At 38.1% G+C, this 26,240-nt stretch overlaps 1 protein-coding gene across 1 annotated transcript; it reads right to left on the bottom strand.

Annotated features, from left to right (window-relative positions):
* Positions 1-860: 860 nt before the first annotated feature.
* On the bottom strand, positions 861-23,418 carry LOC141494720 (uncharacterized). Its single transcript, XM_074195934.1, has 3 exons — positions 22,011-23,418; positions 14,243-14,423; positions 861-1,925 (listed from the first exon to the last, which is right to left on the bottom strand). The coding sequence occupies exon 1, from the start codon at positions 23,143-23,145 to the stop codon at positions 22,495-22,497; it is 651 nt and encodes a 216-aa protein (XP_074052035.1). The 5' UTR covers positions 23,146-23,418; the 3' UTR covers positions 861-1,925; positions 14,243-14,423; positions 22,011-22,494.
* Between the last annotated feature and the right edge of the window lie 2,822 nt (positions 23,419-26,240).

The following is a 26,240-nucleotide window of genomic DNA, read 5'->3' as shown; positions in this document are numbered from 1 at the left end:
AAGCAGCCTTGACTGGGCCAGGGTCAGAAGTCTGAGCCAGCCCTATTATTTTTTTTTAATTTTAATTTTTTTTCTCTCCCCTTTACTTTATCACCCAAGAAAGTCTATATTCATGGGGGGAGGGGTGTTTTGTTTACTCTTAAACAAGAATATTTTATTAATGTAAAAAAACATTTGTACAAAATGAGAATAAAAAAATAAAATAAAATATGTTTATCTGGCAAAAAAATTAATACTTCTCTCTCATCATATTCAGCTTAGATCAGTGTATATCATGGAAACAATGTAAAAACTAACAGAATGCCTTCTGTGGGGTGGGGGAGGGAAACAAGATTAGGGGAAAATTGCAAAATTCAAAATAACTAAAATTTTAAAAATGAATAAATGCTGTGAAATTACAGAGAACTAAATTGATCCAGTGAAAATGTATGGGAAGACATCTCCTACTTCTTTCAGAAGAAAGTTCCATAGTTATTTCAGATTTCCCGATATTGATTGGTTTTGCTGATTTTTTCTTTTCTTTCTCTTTTTCTTAAAAATATATTGTTTTATATAGAACATAGATAAATAGATTACATATGAGTATGTATATGTACATGCATACATTTACATAGATACATAAACACACATGGATACAAAGAAATATCAGTAAAAATTTATTTTTAAAAAAATTAATAATCATTAACACAAATTCTTAATTTAACATATAAACAATACAATGCATAGCAGATAGTAAGCAGTTAATGTGTTTTGTCTTGAACAAAATTAGATGAGAAACTGAAATTCTGTTATGTATAGTTAGTTTTTTAAAGTAAATAAGAATAATAAAACTAATAAAATTGGTCAGTTTCTTTGTAACCTATGTTGTACTTCTTTTTGTGTTCTTTCGCACATTATTAAATGTAGTTGAGGCTCTTTTTAAAAAAATGCATACTCAACCATTCACCTTCTCTAATGAAACCCTCCCTATTAAAAAAAAAAAAGATGAATAAGGGGCAGTTAGTTGGCACAATGGATAGAGCACCAAATCTGGAAACAGGAGGACATGAGTTCAAATTTGATCTCAGACACTTAATAATCACCTAGCCATGTGACCTTGGGCAAGTCATCCTTAACCCTATTACCTTAAATAAATAAAAATAAAATTTTTAAAGAAGATGAAGCTAGGGGGTACAGTGGATAAAGCACCAGCCCTGGAGTCAGGAGTACCTGGGTTCAAATCCGGTCTCAGACACTTTAATAATTACCTAGCTGTTTGGGGTGGCTAGGTGGTGTAGTGGATAAAGCACCAGCCCTGGAGTCAGGAGTACCTGGGTTCAAATTCAGTCTCAGACACTTAACCCAATTTGCCTTGCCAAAATCTAAAAAAAAAAAAAAAAAAAAAGATGAAGTCAAACCAATCTTTTCAATCTTTTCCAAGCTAATATGTAAGACTGAATTTTCATCACCCTACTCTACTTAGAGAGGATTCTTCAACCAGGTAAGAACACATCTCCCTTTTCCATTAGGTGTGCATAAAGCTTGGACATCTCTTTCTTATAATAGAATATCTGCTCAGTTTGGTTGGAGGTTTTGGTCATATCTTCTGGATAAGATCTAGATAAAAAGCATCAAACCAGTTGGTATCAGATATAAGTGTCAGGCAACAAGGTGTAGAGAGCTCTTCAGCTAATCACCTGAGAAGGAATCCACTAGGGGAGAGAATAGATCCTCAGTTCTTGACCTTCACCTAAGTCTGGGGCTCCTCCCTCCATTCATCTTTGGCCAGAGAAGCCTCCTGAACTTTGAAGAATTCAAAGGGTTTATTGTTTTGCCTTGGAATCCTAGCAGCACTTTTGTCTTCCTTCCAGTCCTCCCTTTGCTGAACACCTGGTGGCAGTGTCTGCATTGGTAGCCAAGGATAAATTGGGTAGAGATTCGAAATTCTACAAAGGAAAACGAGAAGAAAAAGAAATCACATCATACCTACAATGAACATTTTAAGGTTTACAATAAAAGGACTTGGATTTGTTAGTTATCCTTTTGTCACATGCCACAGCCCACTTTATTCTGTGCTCTATGTTAATGGAAGAGTGAGTCACAGAAGGGGAATATTTGATAATCTATTGCTTCTATAATGCCATAAATATTCTTTCTACAAATTAATCGAATCTGATTAACTAATTGATAATCATGAGAGAAAGCAAAACTGTGAGAACTCAGGAGCTATAATATCAGAAAGACAAACCCCAGCATCTTAGGGCTAACTCTAGACTCTTAGGAAAGCAATACAACTGTGATCTAGAAACCTGACATGCTAGTACAAATTAGAGTTAGGAGAGAAAGTCTAGAGCCTGTGCCACACAGATAAAGAGAGACCCATCCTGCCACTCGAGAGGAAATTGAGCATCCAATTTCAGGGAGATCTGTATAGCAGTGGAGAAAGGAGAAGACAAAGAGTAAAGAAGGAAACCATGGGCAAGTGACTAGGATACAATAAAATAGCTGAAAGATCAAAAATCAAAGAGAATTAAATTAAGAAGAAAAAATGAGTAAAAACTTAAAAAACTGATTAATGTGATGATCAATCATGACTCACTGATCAATTTTATTTCTTGCTAGTACCAAATTGTGTTGATGAATACAGCTTTGCAATATACTTTGACATTTGATAATGCTAAACCCCTCTCCTTTCTCCTTTTTTTAATGATAAACTTGACCTTTTGTTTCTTCAGATGAATTTTATTTTTTCTAGTGCTATAAGGTAATTCTTTGGTATTGTGATTGGCATGACCCTAAATAAGCAAATTAATTTAGATAATGCTGCCATTTTTATATTTTTGACTTGGCCTACCCATAAAGCAATATTTCTCTAATTACCTAGCTTTATTTTCATGAAGAATGTTTTGCAATTATGTTCATATAATTTCTATATGTGTCTTGGCAGTTAGATTTCCAAGTATTTTATACTATCCATGATTATTTTTTAATGTTCTTTTAAAATTTTAGTTTATTTTTTGGTTCTATTTATCTAGTCTTGAGGGGTCTAATTCTACTAATTGTATTTTTGTTTTTACTTTATCTGAGATCATGAATGTTCCCTTTTAAATTTAGCAAGATTAAGATATCTACTACAGTCCTTATTTAAATCTGTGGTATTTTTCTGTTTCTTGTTAAAAAGGAAAAAGAACGAAAAACAATCAACTTACTGTTGGATTCTACTTTCTAATCTCTTTTACTTTATAAGTTAGTTTATACCATTCACATTCACATTGCTGTGTATTTCCTTCCTTCTTATTCCTTTATATTATCTTTCTCATTTTTTTTCCTGCCTCCTTGCTGGGAGCAAAGGGTCCCTAAGCTGTTTGACACAGTCATAGCAAGAAGACTCAAGGAGGCAACACCACCTGATGGAACATTTCCTTCTTCAATATATATAGGGATCCATGTATACCCATATTCATAGGTCTATTATTGATTGCAAAACTTACTCATCCTAATAGTGGAATGACTATAAAGGAAGGATTTCAGAAAAATTCCTTGAATAAAACAGATTGTGAACTCTGACATACAAAAGGCTTCAACATTATGAAATCTTTGGAAAATATAGCACTGGGAGTTCCAGGGAAATGTCATAATATATACAGGGAAAACAAATACAAGATGGGTCAGATAGAATTCCAGGGATATTAACAGTTTTGCCCCCTTAACATACACAGGAATATATGATAAAGATGGTGAGAGAATAATTTGTATAGGTGACCAATATGTGAACTCTAATAGGTCATAGAAACTGTAGCATCTACCAACAAGGGCTGAAAGGAAAATTGGTTATTGAAGGAGTCAATGGACATGTGGACAAACATAACTGACCTCACTATAGGTTGTCAAGGGAGCATATCGAAAAACATTACATATATGGCACAAAAACATAAAAGCATTCCAGGAAAGTTCTGCTTAATTAATAACTTTACTATGCAGCAACAAAGTAGGCATCAGACAGGTTGATGTCATCACGGTCTGAGCAGGGACAAGAAAATTAACTACATGATTGATAAGCACACTTGTAACCACCACATAATCAAACTTGTAACCATATGAACTATATGATTAATGATGAAAATTGTACACTTCTGTAACCAAGGAAATGATTTTAGCTTGCTTGTGTGATGATTCTGAGACTATAAAAATAAATCTAAGCAACTGACAGCCAGTCAACCTGCTCCTGCCTCCTTTGTTGACTCAACTCATTTCACCAACTCTATCCCTCCTGTCAGGTTTCAAGGACCCCGCAGAGGCTGGACCCTCGAATACTCCCATCTCTGCAAACAGTCCAGTCAAACTTGCTTTCTTCCTGTCCTTGCAATTCCAACTCCTGTTCCTTCACTGGTATGGTCCCATACCCAGAACACCTTTTGACTAATTTTTAGCTTCTTTCAAAGCTCATGTGACACCTCCTCTATGTGAAGCCTTTTTTGTTTCTCCCAGTTGCTATTACCTTCCTGCATGACCTTATTTTTTTTATATATATATTTAGATACATACACATTGACTCCCTCAGCTAATTCATATACTCTTCAAGTATGGAGACTGTTTTCAGTTTTGTCTTTGTATTTCCAGAACCAAACCTAGTACCTGCAACATAGCAAAGGCTTAATGGTTGATGATTAATTGATTAATGGTATTGCCACCAATAGAAACAGGGATTTTGGAAGGAGTGTCATGGTTTTTTTGAAAAGAACTTTAATAGGGGTGGCTAGGTGGTGTACCTGAGTTCAAATCTGGTCTCAGACACTTAATAATTACCTAGCTGTGTGGCCTTGGGCAAGCCACTTAACCCCATTTGCCTTTCAAGAAACCTAAAAAAAAAAGTACTTTAGGAAACCATCATTATTAATCTGAACTAAATGGTTCCACACACAGGGTAAAGCTATCCAAAGATGATATTTTCAAAGGTTTTATAAGTATAATGTAAAAATAGATGCCTATTTCACAATGCTTGGCTTTCATTATCCTCCCCTGAACTAGTCAAACCAGATTTTCTAGTACTTTTCAAAATGTATTCTCACCTAGTTGGGGGTATTCTTTGATTTATCCCCCCTTTTTCTTTCAGTTTATTCCAAACCAAATAATGATATAGAAACCAAACATAAAAAACTACTGGAAGTGACTTTTTCCTTCGGAGAACTGCACAAGGAGTCAGCAAGAAACTCAAAGTCAGTAGGTGAGAGGATTCAATAATCCCAGGGCAGGATAATCTCACAGCACATTCAGAGCCTGAACATGATTTTGTTTTTTAAAACAAAAGCAATGGTCTATACCCTGAAGAGATGAAGAAAAAGGGTAAAAACATTACTTGCACAAAAATATTTATAGCAGCCTTGTTTATGGTGGCAAAGAATTGGAAATCAAGTAAATGTCCTTCAATTGGGACAATTAGAAATTGAATGTCCATCAATGGGAAATGGCTGAACAAATTGTGGTATATGTATGCCATAGAATACTATAGTTCTATTAGAAACCAGGAGGGACGGGAATTAAGGGAAGCCTGGAAGGATTTGCATGAACTGATGCTGAAAAACACTGTACACACTAACAGCAACATGGGGGTGATGTTCAACCTTGAAGGACTTGCTCATTCCATCAGTGCAACATCGGGAACAATATTGGGCTGTCTTCAAAAGAGAGTGCCATCTGTATCCAGATAAGGAGCTGTGGAATTTGAACAAAGTGCAAGGACTATTCCCCTTTAATTTAGGGAAAAAAACCTAGATATCTTATTGTCTGATCTTGTTACCTCTGAGACTAATAAGTTCTATGCACAAAGTGGCTACTGGCAACCAGCCCCTTTAATTCTTGAGGGAGGTTTGCCTTTTTCTCTTTGTTACTTACCTCCAGCCTTGTGTGTATACTCTACATGATTTATATTTACTCTATGATAGCATTCAGCAGCTGCTTCAGAAATAAGAAATATGAACCTTGGTCACTTATTAATGATTAAAGAAGTTTGGAGATCATCTGGAAGAGCACAGTGAATCTAATAAATTCCCCATTTCATATTCCTTAATACATGATGTTTCATGAGGCTATAAATATGGTGATATGCTAGACTTAGCTCATACCTTTCAGAATCAATTGTCAGATTTTCAGTGTAAGTTACCTGATTTCTTTTTTAAAAAAATAATTGATTAGATTCTGAATTTAAGAAATAAAGTGTTTCCATACCAAAGTAAAAGCAAAAAAAAGATTACATGTGAAACTACAACTTGCTTTTCTTTTAAATATATAATAAAGTATAATAAAACATGCTATCATGTAGCTTTGTTTTTTTTTTCCTTTCCCTAAAGTTGGCTGAACAAATTAATGGTATTTGAATGTTATGGAATACTATGTTCTGTAAGAAACCATGAGTGACCAGACTTTAGAAAAGCCTGGAAACTCATATTAACTGCTGCTGAGTGAAGTGAGTAGAACTAAGAACATTACACATTGATGGCAACATTTTGAGATGAATCATTCGACAACCCTGAGAAGTGGGAAAAGACATCCCAGAAAAAAAAAAACCACTATGGAACCTGAACACAGAGTATTCACTATGTTTCACTTTTTAAATTTCTTTTGTTTTCTTTCTTTCTCATGGTTTTTTTCTCTTCAGTTCTAATTCCTCTTTCAAAACACATTTGTACATATACAAATTTTTTGTTGTCATTTGTTTCTTAATATTTAATGTTTTTTTTCCAACTACATGCAGCAATAGTCAACAATCTTTTTTTTGTGTGATTTTGAATTTTACATTTTTCTCCCTCTCCCTTTCCCCTCACAGAAAGTCATCTAATATATAAATGTGTAACTTTTATCAAATTGACTGTAATTCCCCTGATAATGATCAAGTCTTGGACACTATTGTTTATTGCGAACTCATCCCTCTCCACCCAGAACTTCATTTTCCCTAGGAAATTGTGAGTCTGGAAGATGTAGATTTTGGATCAAAGAACAGAAATGAAGCAGAGTCTCATTACTGAAAGATTTATGGCATTGCCCAGTGGAAAAGCTAAGAAACAGTCACAGAGACTGCTTTCCTGCTACTGAGAATAAATTTAGAAACATAGATGGACTCTTCCTATTATAACCTCAAGCTGAGTTCATGAAAAGCACTGTGTAATTTATTTTTTCTTCAGATGGTACATTAAATTACAAAATAGGCAGATTTTCTACTTGAAAGTGAGGCTGGGGGGGGGGGGGTGGTGGACGGGAATAATATCCCTAGTGCTTCCCTTAGTATTTGCTCAAGAGGGAACCCTGAATCCCCTGGCTTTCCTGGGTGTGGAAAGTATTTGTATTATTCCTTTGTTAATTGTTTTAAAGCTATCAAATTTTTACTTTTAAAATGTATGCTTCTGGTATGGTCCTTCAAGATGCTACTCAAGGACTTCCAGTCAAGAAAACTGGATGAGAGGAATATCATCAGTTCTCCACAAAATTATAGTATATCAAATAATGATAAAAAAAAAAGCAAATACAGTACCAGAAGTGACTTTCATTCCTAGAACTGCACAAGAAGTCAGCCAGAAACTCAAGATCAATAGGCGATAGGACTCAATACTATCAAGGAAGGATAATTTCACAGCACAACCAGAGACTATGAACATGTGGAACCTCCAAGGCTTTGTGTCCTAAGGTTTTAGTGAAGTGGAACTGGGCAGAATCATCTACTCTGTTATTGCAGTCCAGCAGTAAGATATAGGTGAAGAGAACTGGCAATGGCCTCAGATGCAATGAGGAACCTTGGTCTTTAGTTAAAGACTGGGTAAGAAGGCAAAAGATGGCCTAGTTTACCTTCACAAAAGAATGAATCTAGGAAGGGAAGACATCCAAGAACTGTGAGATCTTTAGCACCCTGTTCTGAGACACTAGAGAAGGTCTTGAAAAATCTACAGTTGGGGGCGGTCGCTAGGTGGCGCAGTGGATAGAGCACTGGCCTTGGAGTCAGGAGTACCTGGGTTCAAGTCCAACCTCAGATACTTAAATAATTACCTAGCTGTGTGGCCTTGGGCAAGCCACTTAGCCCCATTGCCTTGCAAAAAAAAAAAAACCTAAAAGAAATAAAAAATCTACAGCTGGGGAAGTAGGTGTGACTCAGGATGAGACAGGCAGGGCCAAATACCTCAAAAGCACAGTGGACATGAAAGGTAGCTTTTTTTAAAATTTATTTTTATTAAAGATATTATTTGATTTAGACAACAGGGTGTCTGGCAGGCAAAAGTCAATGCCAAGTGTAGCTGTTTTGAGAATTGGCCTTGGTGGCACAGGATTGTGATCCAAAAGTCAGATAAGGCTGACTATTGTTTATAACTGACAAACTGCATATGTGCAGAAGCAGGGTACAGGACTGTAAAACTTAGGATCCCTAAAGATGAACAAACTGGGCCATTGAGTTGGCAAGGAAAGTGGGGAAATAACCATTTCCAAAAAAGATAATTTAAGGAACATCACTAGCTATTGACACCTGGCAAGAGGACAGGAGTTGGGGGCATGGAAGTCCCCATTTATACCCAGAGTCCAAATTGTAGTGGAAAAATTATCTGTCACAGAGATAGGCCCTTTGGACTTGCTTGCTGACCAAACAAGAGAGGTCACCTTGGTGCTGGAGTACCTACTGGTGGAAGGAGTGCCTGGGGCAAACAGAACTCCTCAAGTTTAAGACAGCTGGGGATAGCAGAAGGGTTGGTACATGATCCAGGTCAAACCTGCATAAGCCCATAAAATTTCCCATGATCCAGCACTCAACACTAGAATATCCTATCAGCAAAGGTTTTTTCCCCCATCACAAAGGGGAAAAAAACATCCATATCCCATTTCAGGTATACCAAACCCCAACTGAGTGACCTAGAGATCTTGACATGCTTGCATTGTAGAACAAATGTGGTAGCATACATGTAATCATCATTTGTTGTTACATTTATCTAGTTTTGCTCTACATATTTAATCATAATTCAGCTTTTCCTCAAGAATTTGGATGTTATACTGTACACATGTTAAATAATATAGCTTCAATACCAAAGGTGCATTTTATGAAGATGAGTGTACTCACTTACTCCTTTTGAGATGATTTTGGCTTTTCAGGATGGTTTCCTACTTCAGCTGAGGCATAATTTTGCTGCCCACTTCAAATTGTGTTAGTATATTCACTTCCCATGTTTTCTCCCATTTATAGTTCAATTTACCTTTCTTTGCTCATCTTTTCATTATCTTTCTCCTTTCCTTACTCCCTTTGCCCTTTAACTATCAGTTTATTTTTCTCCTACCCATTTCCCTTATTTTTCCCTTCATGCCATTCCCGCCCATCCCTGTTGATTAGGATAGATTTTTAAACCCAAGTGTTATTCCCTCTCTATTTAATAGATTTGACCCAATCAATATTCACATTCTCTTCTTTCACTCTACAATTATAAATTTGAGTCTTTACCTGGTGATCAAAGTTTGATCATGTGATTGACTGATAAGCTCAAGTATAACTTGCTTGATAAAACAGCATGCTCAAATTACATTGACCCAGGAAGCCCTTACACCAGGTGTATATGTCCCACTGAATTAAGTACTCAGAATACACATGTCAGTGTATCAAGTAATGCATACTAATTGTCCAACAAATTAGGATCAGAACTTAACTTGATCACTATGCCATAGAAGACAAGACTTTTAGACTTAAAAAAGCAAGCAATTAAAATATAATTAGAGTTTCCATGAAAGGAATGAATAGGTGCAATTTTCTGCATCCCAAAAAGGTTAAGTCCCACTCAGCTAGACAATGAAGTGTCTGAGGCCATATTTGAACTCTATTCACTGTCTAAGTCAGAGTGATTGCTGTCCTAATCCCCTGAATTCCTTCAATTTTCCTTTTTTGATTTCTCACTGATGCCCTGGCCATGGTATTAGGTTTTTAAATTTCCATCTCAAAAAATTTAAACTTGATTTACTCCCCTCCATACCCTTTGAAGACCCAAAATGCACAATTCCCCCCTTTTCTTTTTAATAACAACTTGGTCTTCACTTACTGGCAGTGTCTTCCTCAAATTCACAATGCTGATCCTATAGGACTACTGACTTCCCTACATTAGTCATACAACAAACCTAATTTGCTGATAAAATCTTATACTATGAGTTATTAACTGGATCATACATGGGAGACGCACATGGCTAATAGGATTCTCCTTAGTTATCTTCTTGACCTGGTATAGAGTACTATCAGGCATCAATCACAATCTCAAACTACATTAAATTATTATAATCATTGACCAGTCCCATTGTTATACCAATACATGTTGGGTAGGCAGTGGGTCCAAGACCCTAGCTGTTGTCATTTCAACAATAGCTTGGAGTCTTATTAGCATATACAGGAAATAAAAGGGGGTTCAACAGCCCTAATGCCCATCCTGTGCACAGGTAGTAGTACCCTTAAGTCTAGACAACTGGCTCTAGACAGTAATCCTACAAATCCAATAATGTCCCTCTAGTGCTAGTTGGTCTTCTTCCAACTTCTTCCTCTTAACTTCCAAGGGGGCTGGCTGTCTTAAATAGGCCTTGATAATAGGTGCATTTCCAAAGTTGCTGTACTTCCTTCCACAGCAAGTTTTTATACCAATGTCTTCAGAAGGGTCTTCTTTGTGGCATTGATCAACCCTAAGAATAGCTAATATACTGTTGTGGTCCACTCTGGGCAGCCAGGTCTCAGTTTAATTCACACAACTCTTCGGGGAGCTCCGCCGGACATGTTCCGCATGTTCAATAATGAAAGTAAGCCAGTGAGAGATAAGCAAGGAGTTTATTGCAGGTATATGCTACATCTCTGACTCACATAGTTGAAATAAGGGTATATATAAGCCTAGCCCCTTGTATCAGCATCGCCAGGCCTGTGGAAGTATAAGGGGCATGCCACAAAAGGTCTGTATCCTGGAAAAATGTGGAATCTTCAACAAGATAAAGATGAAAGGTATAGAGATAAGGACTAGAACTCCTTCCTGGGACAGTTGAACAATATGAGGATGAAAGGCAGAGGGATAAGGACAAAAGGTCCTTCCTGAGAATATTCAACAAGATAAGGATGAAAGGCAGGAGAACAAAGAGAGAGAAGGGCCAGAGCTGCTTCCTGAGTTCAGAGCACTCTGGTATGGACATTCCTGTTGTCCCAGGTCTCAATGACTCTCAGGATGAACTCCTCATGGCCACATACTCTGTCTATTATCCCCTTACAATATACCTAGTGATGTTCCTTAAACTTTCTTGCAAATGGCCATTTCAGCACTTTCCTTGCAAGTCCCTTAACAAGTGCACCAGTTTGCACATATCTGCAAGGGATCCAGATAGCATCATTAGTCTTCGGCCACCTAGCTTGTTGTAGAGTCCTGAATATATGCCCTGCTTCAGGACATGTCCACATATTTGCTTACTCCCCAGTTGCTAGCCAGTCACTTATAGTCACCCAGACTCAGTCACATGCCACTGGTGTCTCCTCTAGATCACCCAATAGTTTTCCTCTTTCTTTCTCAATGGAGGACATTTTTACCCTTCCTCTCCTCTTCCTTTCCTGTAAGTAGAAGGGCATATGTAGGGGTATCACAGAGTCAAGGGGAAGTTACAGATAAACAATGTGAGAGATAAATAGATAAAGAGTTAAGAGATAAACAATAGGTGAGAGATGGTGCAGATGAACTGGTCCAGGGTCTCTCCTCTCTTGTACCTTGGAGGTATCCAATATCCTTCAGCAGCTTCTGAATGTTCCAAAAGGTCCTCTCCAGCTCTGACTCCTTCAGACCTTGTCTTCTGGTAGAGAAACTGTTTATCTTATTCAGATCAAAACATGTTTCCATCACTAAACAATGAGATTCTGGAACTTACTACAATTTACATTTTACCTTATTGCCATATTGACACATAGTTAACAACTTTCATTAGTATTTTACTATGAGCAAACTCAAAAGCTTGAGTCAATGTGATCATTCTCATTGGGAGTTTGCTCCATACACATATACATTCAACAGCATCTGACTTAAAACAATTTTAACCTTTGCTCTCATTACAATAACAATTCCTTAATGATATCCAAAATGAATTTTTTTCCAATATTCCCATAGTTTCCTTTTTCCTAGTATACTTATCTAATTCACTCCTTTCCTTAAACTAGTACTTGAAACTAATTATCCTAAGAATTTCCCATTCTTCTTACCTAAATATTGGCCCTCTAATACAAAACTAAGGAAACTGAATTCCTATCTTAGCATGTAGCTGACAGTAAGGTGTCAGAGCCAGACACCTAAGCCATCTGTGGCTATTAGATCTAATTTACTTAAAACTTTCCAGGTAATTAAAGAAAATTTCCTTCATATGTATTGAATGTCACTGTCCAGGCAGGTCACATGGGTAAGTCAAATGTCTTGGGCCAGATTTTTCCTCCAGGTGAGACATTATCCACATGTCATTTTGGGGATTCAAGTCAAAGGGGTCCAACCTCAGCCATACTGAGAAGTTGCCCCTTTGGCTGCCCATTCCTGTCACATCACATCCTTGACCCATCCATGGCTCCAAGAACATGACATTTACCCAGTAGCATTTCTTTTTGTTGACCATCCTGGTATCTGACATAAGAGAAAATTAAAAGTTCCATGATCTAAAATAGTTGTTTTACCTAGTTAGAACTTCCAGTGAATACAGTTCATTAATTAACCCTAACCCTAACCCTAACCCAATTATAATCTTAAATGGAGTCCAAATTAATGAAACCCCTACCTAAAAGCTCAGATTATCCTTCCTGGGTCTTTGCCTAAAACCCGATAATCTAACTATGCCTGGCCCTACAGGCCTATCTCCTCTATCTCTTACTAGAAAAATGACATCAGATTTCCCTTGGCTAGAGAAACCTTCTAGTCTGTTGATTGTTACCTCCTTTGTCCAGGATATTGCACAGAGAAATTTCAAATTATCTTGTGTTTATCTTTAATATTATATAGTGCTTTTACTTCAAATTAAACAGCCACTGCTTTGGAATATACACAAGATCCAAAACATTCCCTATCCACATACATTGCTAAAAACATACAAATGCTTATTTTTCCCCAAGGCAATTGGGTTAAGTGACTTGTCCAAGGTCACACAGGTAAGCAATCACTAGGTATCTGAGACCTGATGTGAACCCAGGTCTCCTGACTCTGGGGCCAGTGCTCTATTCATTGAGCCATGTAGGGGGCCCCCTAACATAATTTACTTTTCACCTTATACCTTATACAGAGAATCCAGCACTCACATTCCAAAAGCTCTATCCCACATAAAAATACAATTGTTAGAGCATTATTAAACTTAACATTAAAACCATTAGAGCTTTCCCCCAAAATCAGTAAACATCCCTTATAACTTGGTCTCCTTCTTGGTTAAATCCGTACCACTTAACTCTTTAACACAAAATTTACAATAAACTTCTCCATCCTTCCCTTCTCTTAAAACTATGCCCAAACCACAGCTTTCTCTTCGAAATCCCCCTCCCTTCCCACCTTGCACAGGTACCACTGGCTCATGGAGGGAAGGGCTGATTTCCATGTGGGGGCCACTGAACACTACTTCCTTGTCCCCCACCTTCTGAAACCCCTGGAGCCAACTCCCAGCCTACCTTCTTCAACCCTGAGCTGGGTACTCAGACCCTAAGAGACACTTACACAAGACAAAACAAATACACACAATCCCACGGGAACATTCAAACTTACTCACACAGCATTGGATCCAATTGGCTTCCATAATTTAAAAAATATTTTTTCTCCTCTCTCCAGACTTTCCCTGTCCTCTTGGGACCTGATGCTAGCCTCCTTTTTAGGAGCAGCAGCTAAAGGATCCCACCTAAATTGCTTAGACAAAATTTAGCATCAACAATTATCCAGCATGCTGCATATTCCACCTCTTTATTTAAAGGTACATTATGGTTTACCCTTCAGAACCAACCTTGGCCACCAGACAGACATGTACTTGGATGGCGATTTGTGGCCATCCAGAACAGCAGTCTCTGATGAACTTACTGTTCTCTTACCCTGGACAGCACCCTCGATGTCCCAGGTAGCTCATTTCCTACCCAAAGGCCTCTCTCTTTGGGTATTGCATGGGGTGGGGGGCTCTTCCTCCCAACCCTGAGGCACCTTTTCTACCCCTGGCCTCCCATCTAGGACTTGCTTAGATGGAATTGTCTGGAATTAGGCTCAAAAGATAAAAACCAAAATTTCCCTACCTTTCTTGGGCATTTCCACATTTTTCCACCACTCTCCAAGTCAACAGCAGGATTTCAGGCCCATTCAGAGATCCACAGGAGGGAACCCGGGAAAATTACAGATAATCTGGCTTAAAATCAACCTATGAGTGCTCCTCCCCTGGTCTCTCTTCTGGGGGTTCCTTGAGAAGTTCTAAAGAACCTGGCACAAGCAGAAAATTGTTATAAACTAAAGAAAAGAGAAACATTCTAGAGTTAGAGAAAATTATACATTTTAGTAAAAAGGCTTGCAAGATATCACATTACAAGGAATGACTACTTCACCTGGGGTGAAGCAAGAATATGGTTTCAAAGTCAGGTTATTTATGGCCTTCAGAAACTCTTTCCCCTCCCTCTTGGATGTTCATAGGCTCTCAGAGTTTGAGTTACAGTCGAAGAGGTCCACCCATTCCATGGCATGCCCCTATTTTGATCCCCCCCACATAATCCAATTCATGATATGCTAAAGAACCACAATCACTGGGGGTTTGTGGGTTAATATTCAATTACCTAATTGTGCAAACTCAGAAGCATTAGGTCAAGAGCTCTAGGTCACTCAACCTAAAACTCTTCCAGTCTTCTGATTGGCTGGGCCATTCCCCCTTTGTAACGGATTCCCTAAGGGCTCTCCTCCACACCCAGTGAAGACCCACACCCTACACTTCTCACATAGAAAAAAAATGATTAAATATTGTCCTCTGGTCTGGGAAAATAAAGAGAAAAGAGAAGGAAGGAATTTATTTGGTCTGTCTTTGGGAGGGAAAGATTGTCAGAAGAGGGGCTGATCTCCCCTCTCTGCATTCCTGAGACTTCTGGAATTTGCCATTGGCCTGTGTTTTGAAATTGTCAGTTTGGAATATTCTGTTGCATTTTGTGTGATGTGTGTGGCTTGTCTGTCTTTATGTGTTTAGAATGTCTATTTACTTGTGTGATTTGTTAAACAGGGAAAGGAGGAGTTGGCAGGTTCCCCTAAAGAGTTCTTTGGGTAGCCTCATTTTGGTTTGGATTTTTAGGCAGTATTTAACTCTGGCTCTTCCCTTGAGCCTGCTTTCTGCTTCTATTACAATAGATATGATCCCTCCCTCCTTACTCCTAGGTTGTCTCTTGAGCACTTAAAAGAGGGATTTTTATTTTGATTAAAAAGGAATGGATTATAGAGGTCAAACTATTCACCCTGTTATTTTACCATTATGAGAAGGGCCCCCCCTTCCATGTTTATGTTCCCTTCTCTTCCCAGTTCTCCAGGATTCTGTGGTGCCAGAATGTTCTCCCCCGTCTCTTTTTTTTTTTTTTAGGTTTTTGCAAGGCAATGGGGTTAAGATGCTTGCCCAAGGCCACACAGCTAGGTAATTATCAAGTGTCTGACACCGGATTTGAACCGAGGTACTCCTGACTCCCGGGGCCAGTGCTTTATCCACTGTGCCACCTAGTCACCTCCCCCACACTCTCTTTCAGAAAAAGGACTGGGAGAGAGTGTGTTACTTCAGGAAGAAATTAGTAAAATAAATATACAAAGGGAGTTTTGAAGTTAAAGAAACAGGAAAGAGACAGTGAATATTATAGAAAGAAATGCTATGTAAAATGCTATGTAAAAAAAAAGGTTAGAAAATAAATTTCAGTAAGAGTACAGATTCAGATTACTCCTAAAGTATATAATGTGGTTACCAAGATATGCCTGTGTAGGGGAAACTAAATAGTTAATCTTTTCCCAGAATGATATGGTAACAAAGCTTCAAGAGTTTATCAATTTAGATTCTGGTAATGTTGGTTATTACAGAAAATTAGGGGATATGTAAAGTTATTAAGCTTACTCTGAAGAAGAGGGGAGAGACAGGGAATATCCTGATTAGGCTAAGGGATTTTTGGATGACTGCCTTCTCCAGGGTTTTAGCAGTTATAATCAAGAAATGCTAACTATTAAAAGCTTGGGATGGAAAATGTATTGTGAAGTGGAATCATATCTGTGCTTTATATAACTGTATACGCTATGTGATTCTAGTTCAGAATAGTATGAATTAAAGTCAAGAAGAGCTACTGAAAAGGAATTAAGAAGGGAAATGGGTTGAAGCATGTAGACAGAAGGTTTGAGACTTTGTATACCAAAGATGAACTTTGGGAACTTTGTAAAGTGCCTTGTAAATCATTCTAAGAGAAGTTAGAGGAGGGAAGATTTCCTATCCTTATGCTTTCTCCCTGGGTTTGGGGAAGGGTTGGTGGGTTGGACACATGGTGGTGTCAATCCCATCCACCATCTTGTTAAGACTTGAACCCTAGATTGAGTCCACCTAAGAGCCCCACCTGCCCGTAGAGGTAGAGGGGATAGACAGGAAAGAACCTTTAAGGGGAAGAGATCACTCCACAGGTGGGATATGTGATTGGGAAAGAAGAAAAAAAAATCTAAAATCCAGGAGTTGAGACTTCTTTATTGAAAGGAAGTCACGTTTTAATGAATATCTGCTGACCATGTGGCCTGAATGATGATTCTCATTATTTCTAAAGTTTCTGAACTAGAGTTTTGGAAAGCACTGTAAGTATTTTAAAAGAGGGTTACTACTGCTGTAACATTCTGACAAAATTTATACAGAATGGGAGAAGTTAAATAGCCTAGATTGTTAAATTAGTTTGGGATTAAACTATTTTAACACTATTGTAACTTTTGTAAGGAGTTTGGGATTTTAAAACTATTGTAACACCTTTGAGTTAAAGAAAAGTGGTATTGGGTTACTAAGAAGAGAAATACCTAGGTTACCAGGGATGTTTACTGATTTCTTTTGGAAAAAAAAAACTCTAATTGGTTTTAATGTTAAGTTTAATAATGCTAACAATTGTATTTTTATTTGGGATAGAGCTTTTGGAATGTGAGTGCTGGATTCTCTCTATAAGGTACTCTAAAGTTTTTATCAAACTAAACTGTTGGGAAGTTAGTTGAATTATAATTACATTGGGGTTTTAAATGTGTCATGTATGAGATTGGATTCTCAGAATTTGGGTAAAGAGACAAAAGTGTAAAGAACATGGGATATTCATTCTGCTCATGTTCTAAAGGAAATGAGATGTTTAAATAAGAATCTTAATGTTGAATGTATACTAACAATGTATGATCTGGATATAAGTCAATGTAAGTCTGATGACCATTCAGTTCCTGGGGCTGAAGAGATAATCTGGTTTCAGTTTGAATTTTATGCTCTTTTCCCTAGATTGTAAAACCACATTCCTCATTAAAGAGGGTGGGTCAAGGTTTGGCTAGGTGGCTCAATGGATAGAGCACCAGCCTTGGAGTCAGGAGTACCTGGGTTCAAATCCAACCTCAGACACTTAATAATTACCTAGCTGTGTGGCCTTGGGCAAGCCACTTAACCCCATTGCCTTGAAAAATCTTAAAAAAAGAGAGAGAGAGAGAGGGTGGGTCAGTGGGGGGCAGGAATCGAGTTAGGGTGAATGCCATTCTTGGGCCTTTTACTTCTGCCTCAATCTCTGTCATTGATTGTGGCCTGTTCTTCGATAAAGAAATTAAGCTTTCTCTTCATACACTGAGAGATCTCTGAAATTTATTTAAGTGGCATTTGTCCCACACAGTGGTATCCCAAAACTCACTAAGATATTTCAGCATTTGTTGCTCAGTGAAAATTGATTGGGGGGGAGACACAATTAATGAGCTTTCTCCCTGACATTCAGATCTGCTCTGAGAGTCCTTGCTAGAACCAGAAATCCTAGAGATTGGCTAAATGGCTCATGAATTATTATTATTATTATTATTATTACTCCAGAGTGATTAAAATGGTTTTTTATTAAGACATCTTAATAAATGGTACACCTCTGGGGGGGGGGGTGAGGTCCCTTGAAACCCCTGAATGCTAGATGTTATATGAACTTTCAAAAGCTTTGTTCCTGCCTCTTTGTGTCAATCATTGTCTGTGGCCACAATCTAATTGATATAATACACCCCCTTATGTTTTCCCCACCCTGCTCAATGTACTAATGAGCAAGAACAGCACCTTCTTGAACATGAGCAAAGGAGAAGGACTCAGACCCTTAGATAATTTAGAACTAGGTGGGGCAGACCTGGCCTAATCTCAGTTGTTTTTTTTAATCCGGTAAAGCTAAGTCTTTTATCTCGACCAGTATACCTATCCATAAGAAACAATACAGGCAGACCCCAGTCTTTGTAATGTAAACTAACAATTCTTCCTTCACACTGTGGTGGAACCCAAACACCCCCATATTCCTCACACTAGAAATGATTTAATAATTGACTCCCTGCCCAAGGTCCCTTTGCTGCCTCTGCTTTGGACCAAGGTCTTTTTGTTTTGTTTACCCCTTATCTGTGCCCTCTGCCCCACCTACTTAAGACCATCCTTGTCCTTTTAACTTTAAAATTACTTATTATCAGCACCTGTGGTCCTTTTAACATCTGAAAGCCCCCCTTATCAAACACATTAATTATAAGTTCTATGCTTTCTAACTATCCCAGGTGGGGTCATCCCATTTCTTGGAAGCATATTTTGATATACAGAGTCATCTTAAAAGAACATTTTTCTCTCTTTTTTGCTCCACCTTATATAAATGAGCATGTATTGGATTTCTCTATGCTACAATATCTTCCAACTTTCAGTTTACTATGCCATCACAGTGCCCAATAAAATGCCTACTCTCCTGGGAGAGAGCTCTTATCTTTTGAATTATATTTTAGAGGCCATACACTGAATTCCAACATTTATAGATGTGAACCTCAACAAAAATCAAAAGAAAATTAGATCAAACCTCTTAAAATTGAACCCTCTTAAGAAAGCTCATTTCAAACCTATACTTCTCCAATCTTTGGGGCACACCCAAACCAAATCCTAAATCTTATTCAAGCTCCAAAGAAAAAAGGGATCTAGTGGAGAGTCCTACCTCAGAGACAGCCTTCTTCAAAAAGTGAAAGACTCAGGGAAAGATTAACCAGCATAACTTGAAAAAAACTGAGGTAGGAAAAAGATGAAATAGGTAAAGAATCTAAGGTAACATAATTCAAAGAATGAAAATTTAAATACATGAGACCATTTCTTTATTTCCTCAGATCATCACCCAGCTAAAGGTGCTGCTCTTATAATTATGGCATCTACTTCTAACCAATTTTGATAAATTCTGCAAAAAAAATTCACAACTTTTTAATTCAAATCCAAAGTATAGTCATCAAAACCAATGCCAATTGAAATTACATATAATTTTGGTGGTTCTTAAAACTTTAACTGTGATTCAGGCTTTTTTAAATTATTTTTTTTCTAATTACATGCAAAGATAGTTTTAAACAGTCATCTTTTTCTAAGTTTTTTTATTTTATTTTATTTTTTTTTAGTTTCTGCAAGGCAATGGGGTAAAGTGGCTTGCCCAAGGCCACACAGCTAGGTAATTATTAAGTGTCTGAGGCTGAATTTGAACTCAGGTACTCCTGACTCCATGGGCAGTGCTCTATCCACTGCGCCAACCTTCTAAATTTTTAAGTTCCACATTTTTCTACCTTTCTCCCTTCCCTCCCCCTTCCCCATAACATTGAGTAATTTTGATATAGGTTGTGCTTGGGTAATTGTGTTTAACACATTTCCAGTTAATGGGTATCCCCTCATTTTCTAATGCTTTGCCGCTACAAAAATAAATATTTTGGTACATGAGAATCTTTCCCCCTTTTTTTATATTTTTTCCTGGATTTTCTTAAAGGTTAAATGGAGGTAGTTAGCAAAATTTCTTTATATAGTAAGTATTGTGCAAATTCAAATGTCAGCTCCTAAGTTTCTTTCTAGTTAAACTTAACCTTTTATCTTTCTGGATTATTATGATAGCATAAAGAACTCCTTAAAGAAAAGGTAAGAGGGAGAAAAATAAACAACCAGGATTTGAACTCTTGCAGTAAAACATTTGTGATTTGGAATTTTTGTTTGTTCTTAAACTATAGCCTTCTTTATTCCCTTGTGTTTTCAAGTCAGTATCTACATTGCAGCAGAACAAAATACTACCCTGCTTCATCACTTACAGAAAATCCAAATTTGTGGGGGAAATGTTTTCTTGGAGTAGATTGTGATGAAAACAAGCAATGTTAAAGAGAAATCAGGTTTTAGATTTTGTCCAATATTCAACTGCTTCATTGATTTAAATTCAAATGATTTGGATTCAAGGAGCAGAATGAGACATGATTTCAGAATGTAGGGATTTGTTCTGCACATTTATTATAAGATATCTGGGTGTCCCCTTCTTACCCTAGTGGACAAAGTAGAGTTGCCTCCACCTCCACCAAAATAATAGGAAAAGGAGAGAAATAGAAAAATAAAAAAAAAGAGGATCATTAACACATTTTTAATGCACAGAGTTTAACAGAAAATAGACCAGAAGAAAACAAACAGGATAGCTTTGAGCAGTTATAATTTTATTACTTATTAAAGGGAAAACCAAGTTGTATTTAATAGAAATTTACAATTTCATCTAAAATTCTCTTTTCCTATTCTACAATTCACATGTCATGACCATTTATATTGATGTCAGCTAAATTCAGAATTTCTTTTAACTCCTAACCTTTCATACCCCATACACTTTTTTACTGTTTATCCCCTGATATCTTGAATGCCAAAAAGACTATTTTTATGGAGAACTCACACAAGGCAAGCTCTCCCTGGGGGTCTGAAGAAGGGATTCAGGGACACTGAAGGTCACTCTTAAGAACTTTGAAACTAATTATACAGTATGGGAGATATTGGCACAGGACCGCTCAGCATGTCATGTCTTCATCAGAGAAGGTGAAGTTCTATGAGCAAGATTGATAAATACTGACTGACTGGGTGGTTCTGGTTAAGTCACTTGACCAATCAACATAAAAATTTTGGAAGAATTGCCAAGCTGTTTTCATAGAAAGGTATTGGAATCCCCTCTCTCAAATCAAAGCATTAGTAATTGGTCAGTGCCTCAAGTCTCACCCCTTAAAATAATCAACCTTTTAACCAGCTGACAAAATAACACAGGTGTGTCCAACCCCTCAGCATAAAAAGTTCCAAAGGCTCTCCTAATGCCACTAGGAATAAATACAAACTTCTCTGATTGGTATTTAAAGTCCTTTACAATCTGGTTCCTACCAAGTTTATGCTATCTCAATGATTTTTAACTTACTCCAAAGTAACCCACATGCATAAGAGAAAGCTTTACAAACATCACATCTTCCATCTACTGATGGAATTTCCTTCAAAGACCCTTTCCGCATATCTCTCCTGGTAGTGCTTCCACTCTCAAATTACCTTGAACTTATTTATATGTAAATGTTATTTTCCTCACAGAAAATAAATTTGCTGGAGGTCAAGGACTATTTCATTTTTGTTTCTTTTGTGTCAACTGCCTACTATAAAATAGGTTCTTAGTCAATACTTATTAACATCTTGCTTTCTTAAGGATATGGGTTCAAATTCAAATTTGGGGAGAGTGCATGAACAGACTGGGAAATCCAGATTAGTATTATCTTTCCATGAAAACTTATAGAAATTAGTTTCTTAATTTAGTGAACTGGGTGAAAACTTAAGTAAATCTATCAATTGGATTAAATAAGAAAAACAGGGTCACAGTAGGCAATATGCCTCTTGAATAAATTCAGTCTCTAAATTGCTCAACCAAAAAAGTTCCCTTAACTAAAGAACTGGCTAACAAAGCCTAAGGTTTTTGAGATCTTAAAGGACCACAAATTTTGAAACAGTTAAGGAACAATGTACTTTAATATTCTTCTAAAAGTACTCACTTGAAGAAGATGAATAATTCAAATGGAAACAGTATGAGGAATGTAGGATACTTGTAGTGTTTTTTTTTCCTTTTCTTATTAAGGCTATCTATCCATTGCTGCCAGTTGTTAGTGTGGTGGTGTGGAGTGGAGAAGAGCAATTCCTTGGCTTGGGGTGGGGTTAATATTAGGTAGTTAACTGATATGGTTAAAGTCATAAGGCTGGTCTTGAGTGTTCTGCTGGAGGATAAAGAAAACGTTGCTGGAGACTTTTGCAAAGGGTTCAGGCTCAGGATTTGGGTTAAAGTTGGAAAGTTTCAGAATCTTGCCGCTTTTCAATGGAGAGCTCTTCCAAGTCTGAGAAGAATCCTTTGGTTATGAGCACTAGATCAAGGTCTACACACACGGAACTTTCTGATTGATGTTGTGGAGGGGGAGGTGAGAGACGGGGGTTCTGGCTGGAAGCTTTCTGCCAGAGTGCTTTGTAATTGGAAACCTGGGAAGCTTACTGATTGGAGATCTCCTGGCTGGAAGATTTCTGCCTGGAAATTTTGTGGCAGGGTTTCTTAATGGGGACTTTCTGATTGGGGTTTTCTGACTGGGGGCTGTCTGACCCGAGGTCTTCCAGCTGGAGCTTTTCTAATGGAAGGTTTTCAGGCCGGAGGTCTTCCAGGAGGCTTTTTGGATGGGGACTTTCAGTTTGAGAGGTCTCTGGTAGGGTATCGACCATATTGAGGGTGAACGGCCGGGGCACTCTGTTGTGTTTCCTTATGGGGCGCTTCTTGGAGAAGTTAAAGCGGTGGCTAAAGCTGTTCCGAATGGAGTGGAGGTAGCTGGAGGACCTCAAGTGGAGCCGCTTGCTGGGCAGAAGGAAATTGTCGGGCGGCGCCTCGACATTGCCAGTGTACCAGAACACCCACCAGATGAGACTGAGGAAGATGATAATAGAGCCCGCGTAGAGCAGCAGGTCATAAAAGAAGACCTCGGAAAAGACTCCCGTGAGCAGGACCGCCAGCCCCACCAAGTCAAAGCTCACAGCCAGCCAGAAGGCAAAGGGGCAGCGGCCCAGGCCCGAGTGCCTCGCGGCATGGTGCTTCGGGAGGATGTTGTGCCTGGGGAAGATAGTGTCCTGGATCTCGTATTCCCGGTTGGTCATGGGGTCAGCTGTCCGCAAGGATAGAGCCTCCTCAGTGCGGTCTTCTCGGTCTCCGCAACCTCTGCTGTCGCCGAAGCCAGCGAGTTCCAGACTCTCGGGCCCAGGGGCTGGTGACACCGCCTACCTGGGCTCAGGTGAGGCCTCTGCGTCCCCATGGCAACGCCCCGAATGCCTTCTTCCGAGAAGGGGGCGGGGAGATCGGGATTGAGAAGCTGGGGGAGGGTCCGGCTTCTGGGGCTTGAACCCAGGTCCTCGGGGCTCTCCCCTCGCAGCTTGCTCTCTCGTGGGTGCCAGCCCACCTGGAGCTCAGGGTTCTGTCCTGCACGCTAAGCAGTGACAAACAAAGGGCATTTGGCCAGCGGATCAGCATCCTGAGCCGGAAGCGGGAGCACAGAATGGGTGCCTGGAGATCCCTGAAAAGAAGTAAAAAGAGATTAGGAAGAGCAGGAAGGAGGAAGAAAAGTCTGACTGCAGTCTTCAAACATTATTTTATTTTTTTTTAAGTTTTTGCAAGGCAACGGGGTTAAGTGGCTTGCCCAAGGCCACACAGCTAGGTAAATCTTCAAATATTTGAAAGGACTATCCAATGGAAAAGGAATCAGAGCTTCTTGTGAAATTTTGATAATGATTTAAAAAGCTACTGCTTCTGAAAGAATTCCTGCTGTGGTACATAACAACTAGTGTTTTTTTTTTTCAAGTATGGGATAGCTATCTCGAAGTTTGCAGGCAGGAAGAGAGAAAAGGGTAGAAACCCTGTCAACTCAGGAAGGAAGCTGGCATTGCAGTGGAATTTTGAGAGAAATTAGGGAGTTTAAGAAATAGAGTTTTACCCTCTCCACCCATCAGTTGACTAAAATGATAGGAAAAATGACATGTTGGAAATTAGAAAATTTGGGCATTAATATTGAATTCGTGAACTATCTAAACATTGTGGAGAATAATTTGGAATTATGACTTGGCAATACCACTATTAGGTCTGGGAACCCTGGGGAAAAGCAAAAGAATCAAGAGGATTTTGTATTTAGGAACAGCAATATTGCTCCAAGAGTAATTGTGAAGGACTGATGTTTTGTCCTTCACTCTTGAAGAAGACCATGACATCAGAGAAGGTGATGCCATGATAAGCACAAGAATTGTATGTAAATTGTATGTAGAGTCACCAACCTCACTTTCTCCTCCAGAGACATCTGGGTCCAGTGGCAAGATATGAATTATAAGGACAGCTGATGGCAGAGGTTTTAATTTTTGAGGCAATCAGGGTTATATAACTTGCCCAAGACAGTAAGTGGCAAGTGTCTGAGACTGAATTCAAATCCCGTCCTCCTGGACCTCAAGGTCAATACTCTGTCCTGTGCACCATTTAGCTGCCCTCATCCCTGTCCTAAGGCTAGCCAGACATTATCACTCCCAGTTGCTGATTATTCTATAAAGATCCCAAACTCTTCCCCTCTCCCTTTCAGTTGCCCAATCCCTTCTTGGGCCTCCTGCCCACTCCACCTCCACTTGTTGCTGAATAGAACCCTAGTTGCAATTTCCTTTGCCCCAACTATAGGTCATTAGTTTTGTTATATTGACTGCCATCAGGCAAATACAATCAAGAACATGAAGGAAAATGCTACCCATCTCCAGAGAAAGAAATGATATCAACTATTGACCTTCTGTAGTGTGGAGTCAGTAGGGAGGAAGAGAAACAACTCAGGTTCTGCTCATTTCACTCAGCATCAATTCATGCAAGTCCAACTATATGCAACAGTAGTTTTTACCAATCATTTTTCCGCTATAAATTAATAAAATATGTATGTATATATGTGTGTAATTACTGTACCTTAAGAACATAGAATTAAAAATAAATGACAGAAAATGTGTTAGACATGAAGTTTCATTCTCTAGGATTTACTGGAGACATAGGTCCAAGATGACCAGGGATATTCAATAGGAGCAAAGGGGAGGGGAGGGAAAAGGATCAGGACATTTATACAAGAATAGACAAAGCATTAAACTTCCCTGGAGACCATTCCATTTGTACAAAATTTCATCAGAGTATCATCCTTATATAATGCTATCTCATCTAAGGGATGACACAGTCTTTCCTGAATTAAAATACAAGGACTTCAAGACTAGTATTCCTTTCTAAGACTAGAGAGGACACATTCCAATCCTCACAACTAAGAAATCAACATTTGACCAGGAATATAATTTTGCAGAAATTTTACTTTGACAATATGACTGTACATATTGCTACTTTCCCCATTTTCATTCTCAAACAGCATAAGAAGTTAAATAGAAATTTGGGGGGAGTTTTGTGGAAGCTACAGATAACATAGAAAAAGTCTGGAAACTCAGAAATGTATAAAATATATGTAAAATATTATAATATCAACATATTTTATCTTTTAATACCATAATAATTCAGTTATCTTCTCTACTACAAAGGGAGGGTCAAGATATTTTATTTCCAAATGGGGGGGTTGTCTCACCCCTAATCCCCTTGATGTGGAAGGATGACTCTAAAATGTAAAACTGATGAATTCTTAGATGAAGAAATCAAAGTTATCCATAGTCACATTAAAAATTGTTCTAAACCATTATTGATTAGAGAAATGAAAATCCAGAGAAGGAACTGTGGAATTTCAATGAAGATCAAAGCTTGTTCAATTTTTAAAAGTTGCCTCATGTATTATGTCATTTTTCTCCTAATATTTTCTTTCTTCCATTTGGATTTGATTCTTCTTTCAGAAAATCAATATGGAGCTATATATAGCTTGGTTACAAATGTAGAGCCTATATTAGATTGCTTTCTATTGGGGGGGGGAATGTAAAACTCAAAACCTTGTAGAAAAATATGGTAAAAACTACTGTTGCAGGTAGTTGGAAAAACAAAAAGTATAAAAAAAGTAAACAAAGAAATACTTTTACCAATATTTAAAGATGTCATGGAAGGGGAACAGCAAATAGGTGAGTTTGACTAGAATCCTGAGTGAAAGTTGGTAATGCATTACAAACCAGGTAAAGGGCTTTAAATCCCCAGGGAAGAGGTTTGTATTTAATACTAAACAATAGGATTTAATGCAGGGGCAATAGGGAGTCGCTAATTA

This window comes from Macrotis lagotis, chromosome 8 (genome assembly GCF_037893015.1).
Source record: "Macrotis lagotis isolate mMagLag1 chromosome 8, bilby.v1.9.chrom.fasta, whole genome shotgun sequence".
Taxonomy (NCBI): domain Eukaryota; kingdom Metazoa; phylum Chordata; class Mammalia; order Peramelemorphia; family Peramelidae; genus Macrotis; species Macrotis lagotis.
The sequence above is the reverse complement of the archived record's forward strand: the minus strand, read 5'-3'. Positions and strand labels throughout refer to the sequence as shown.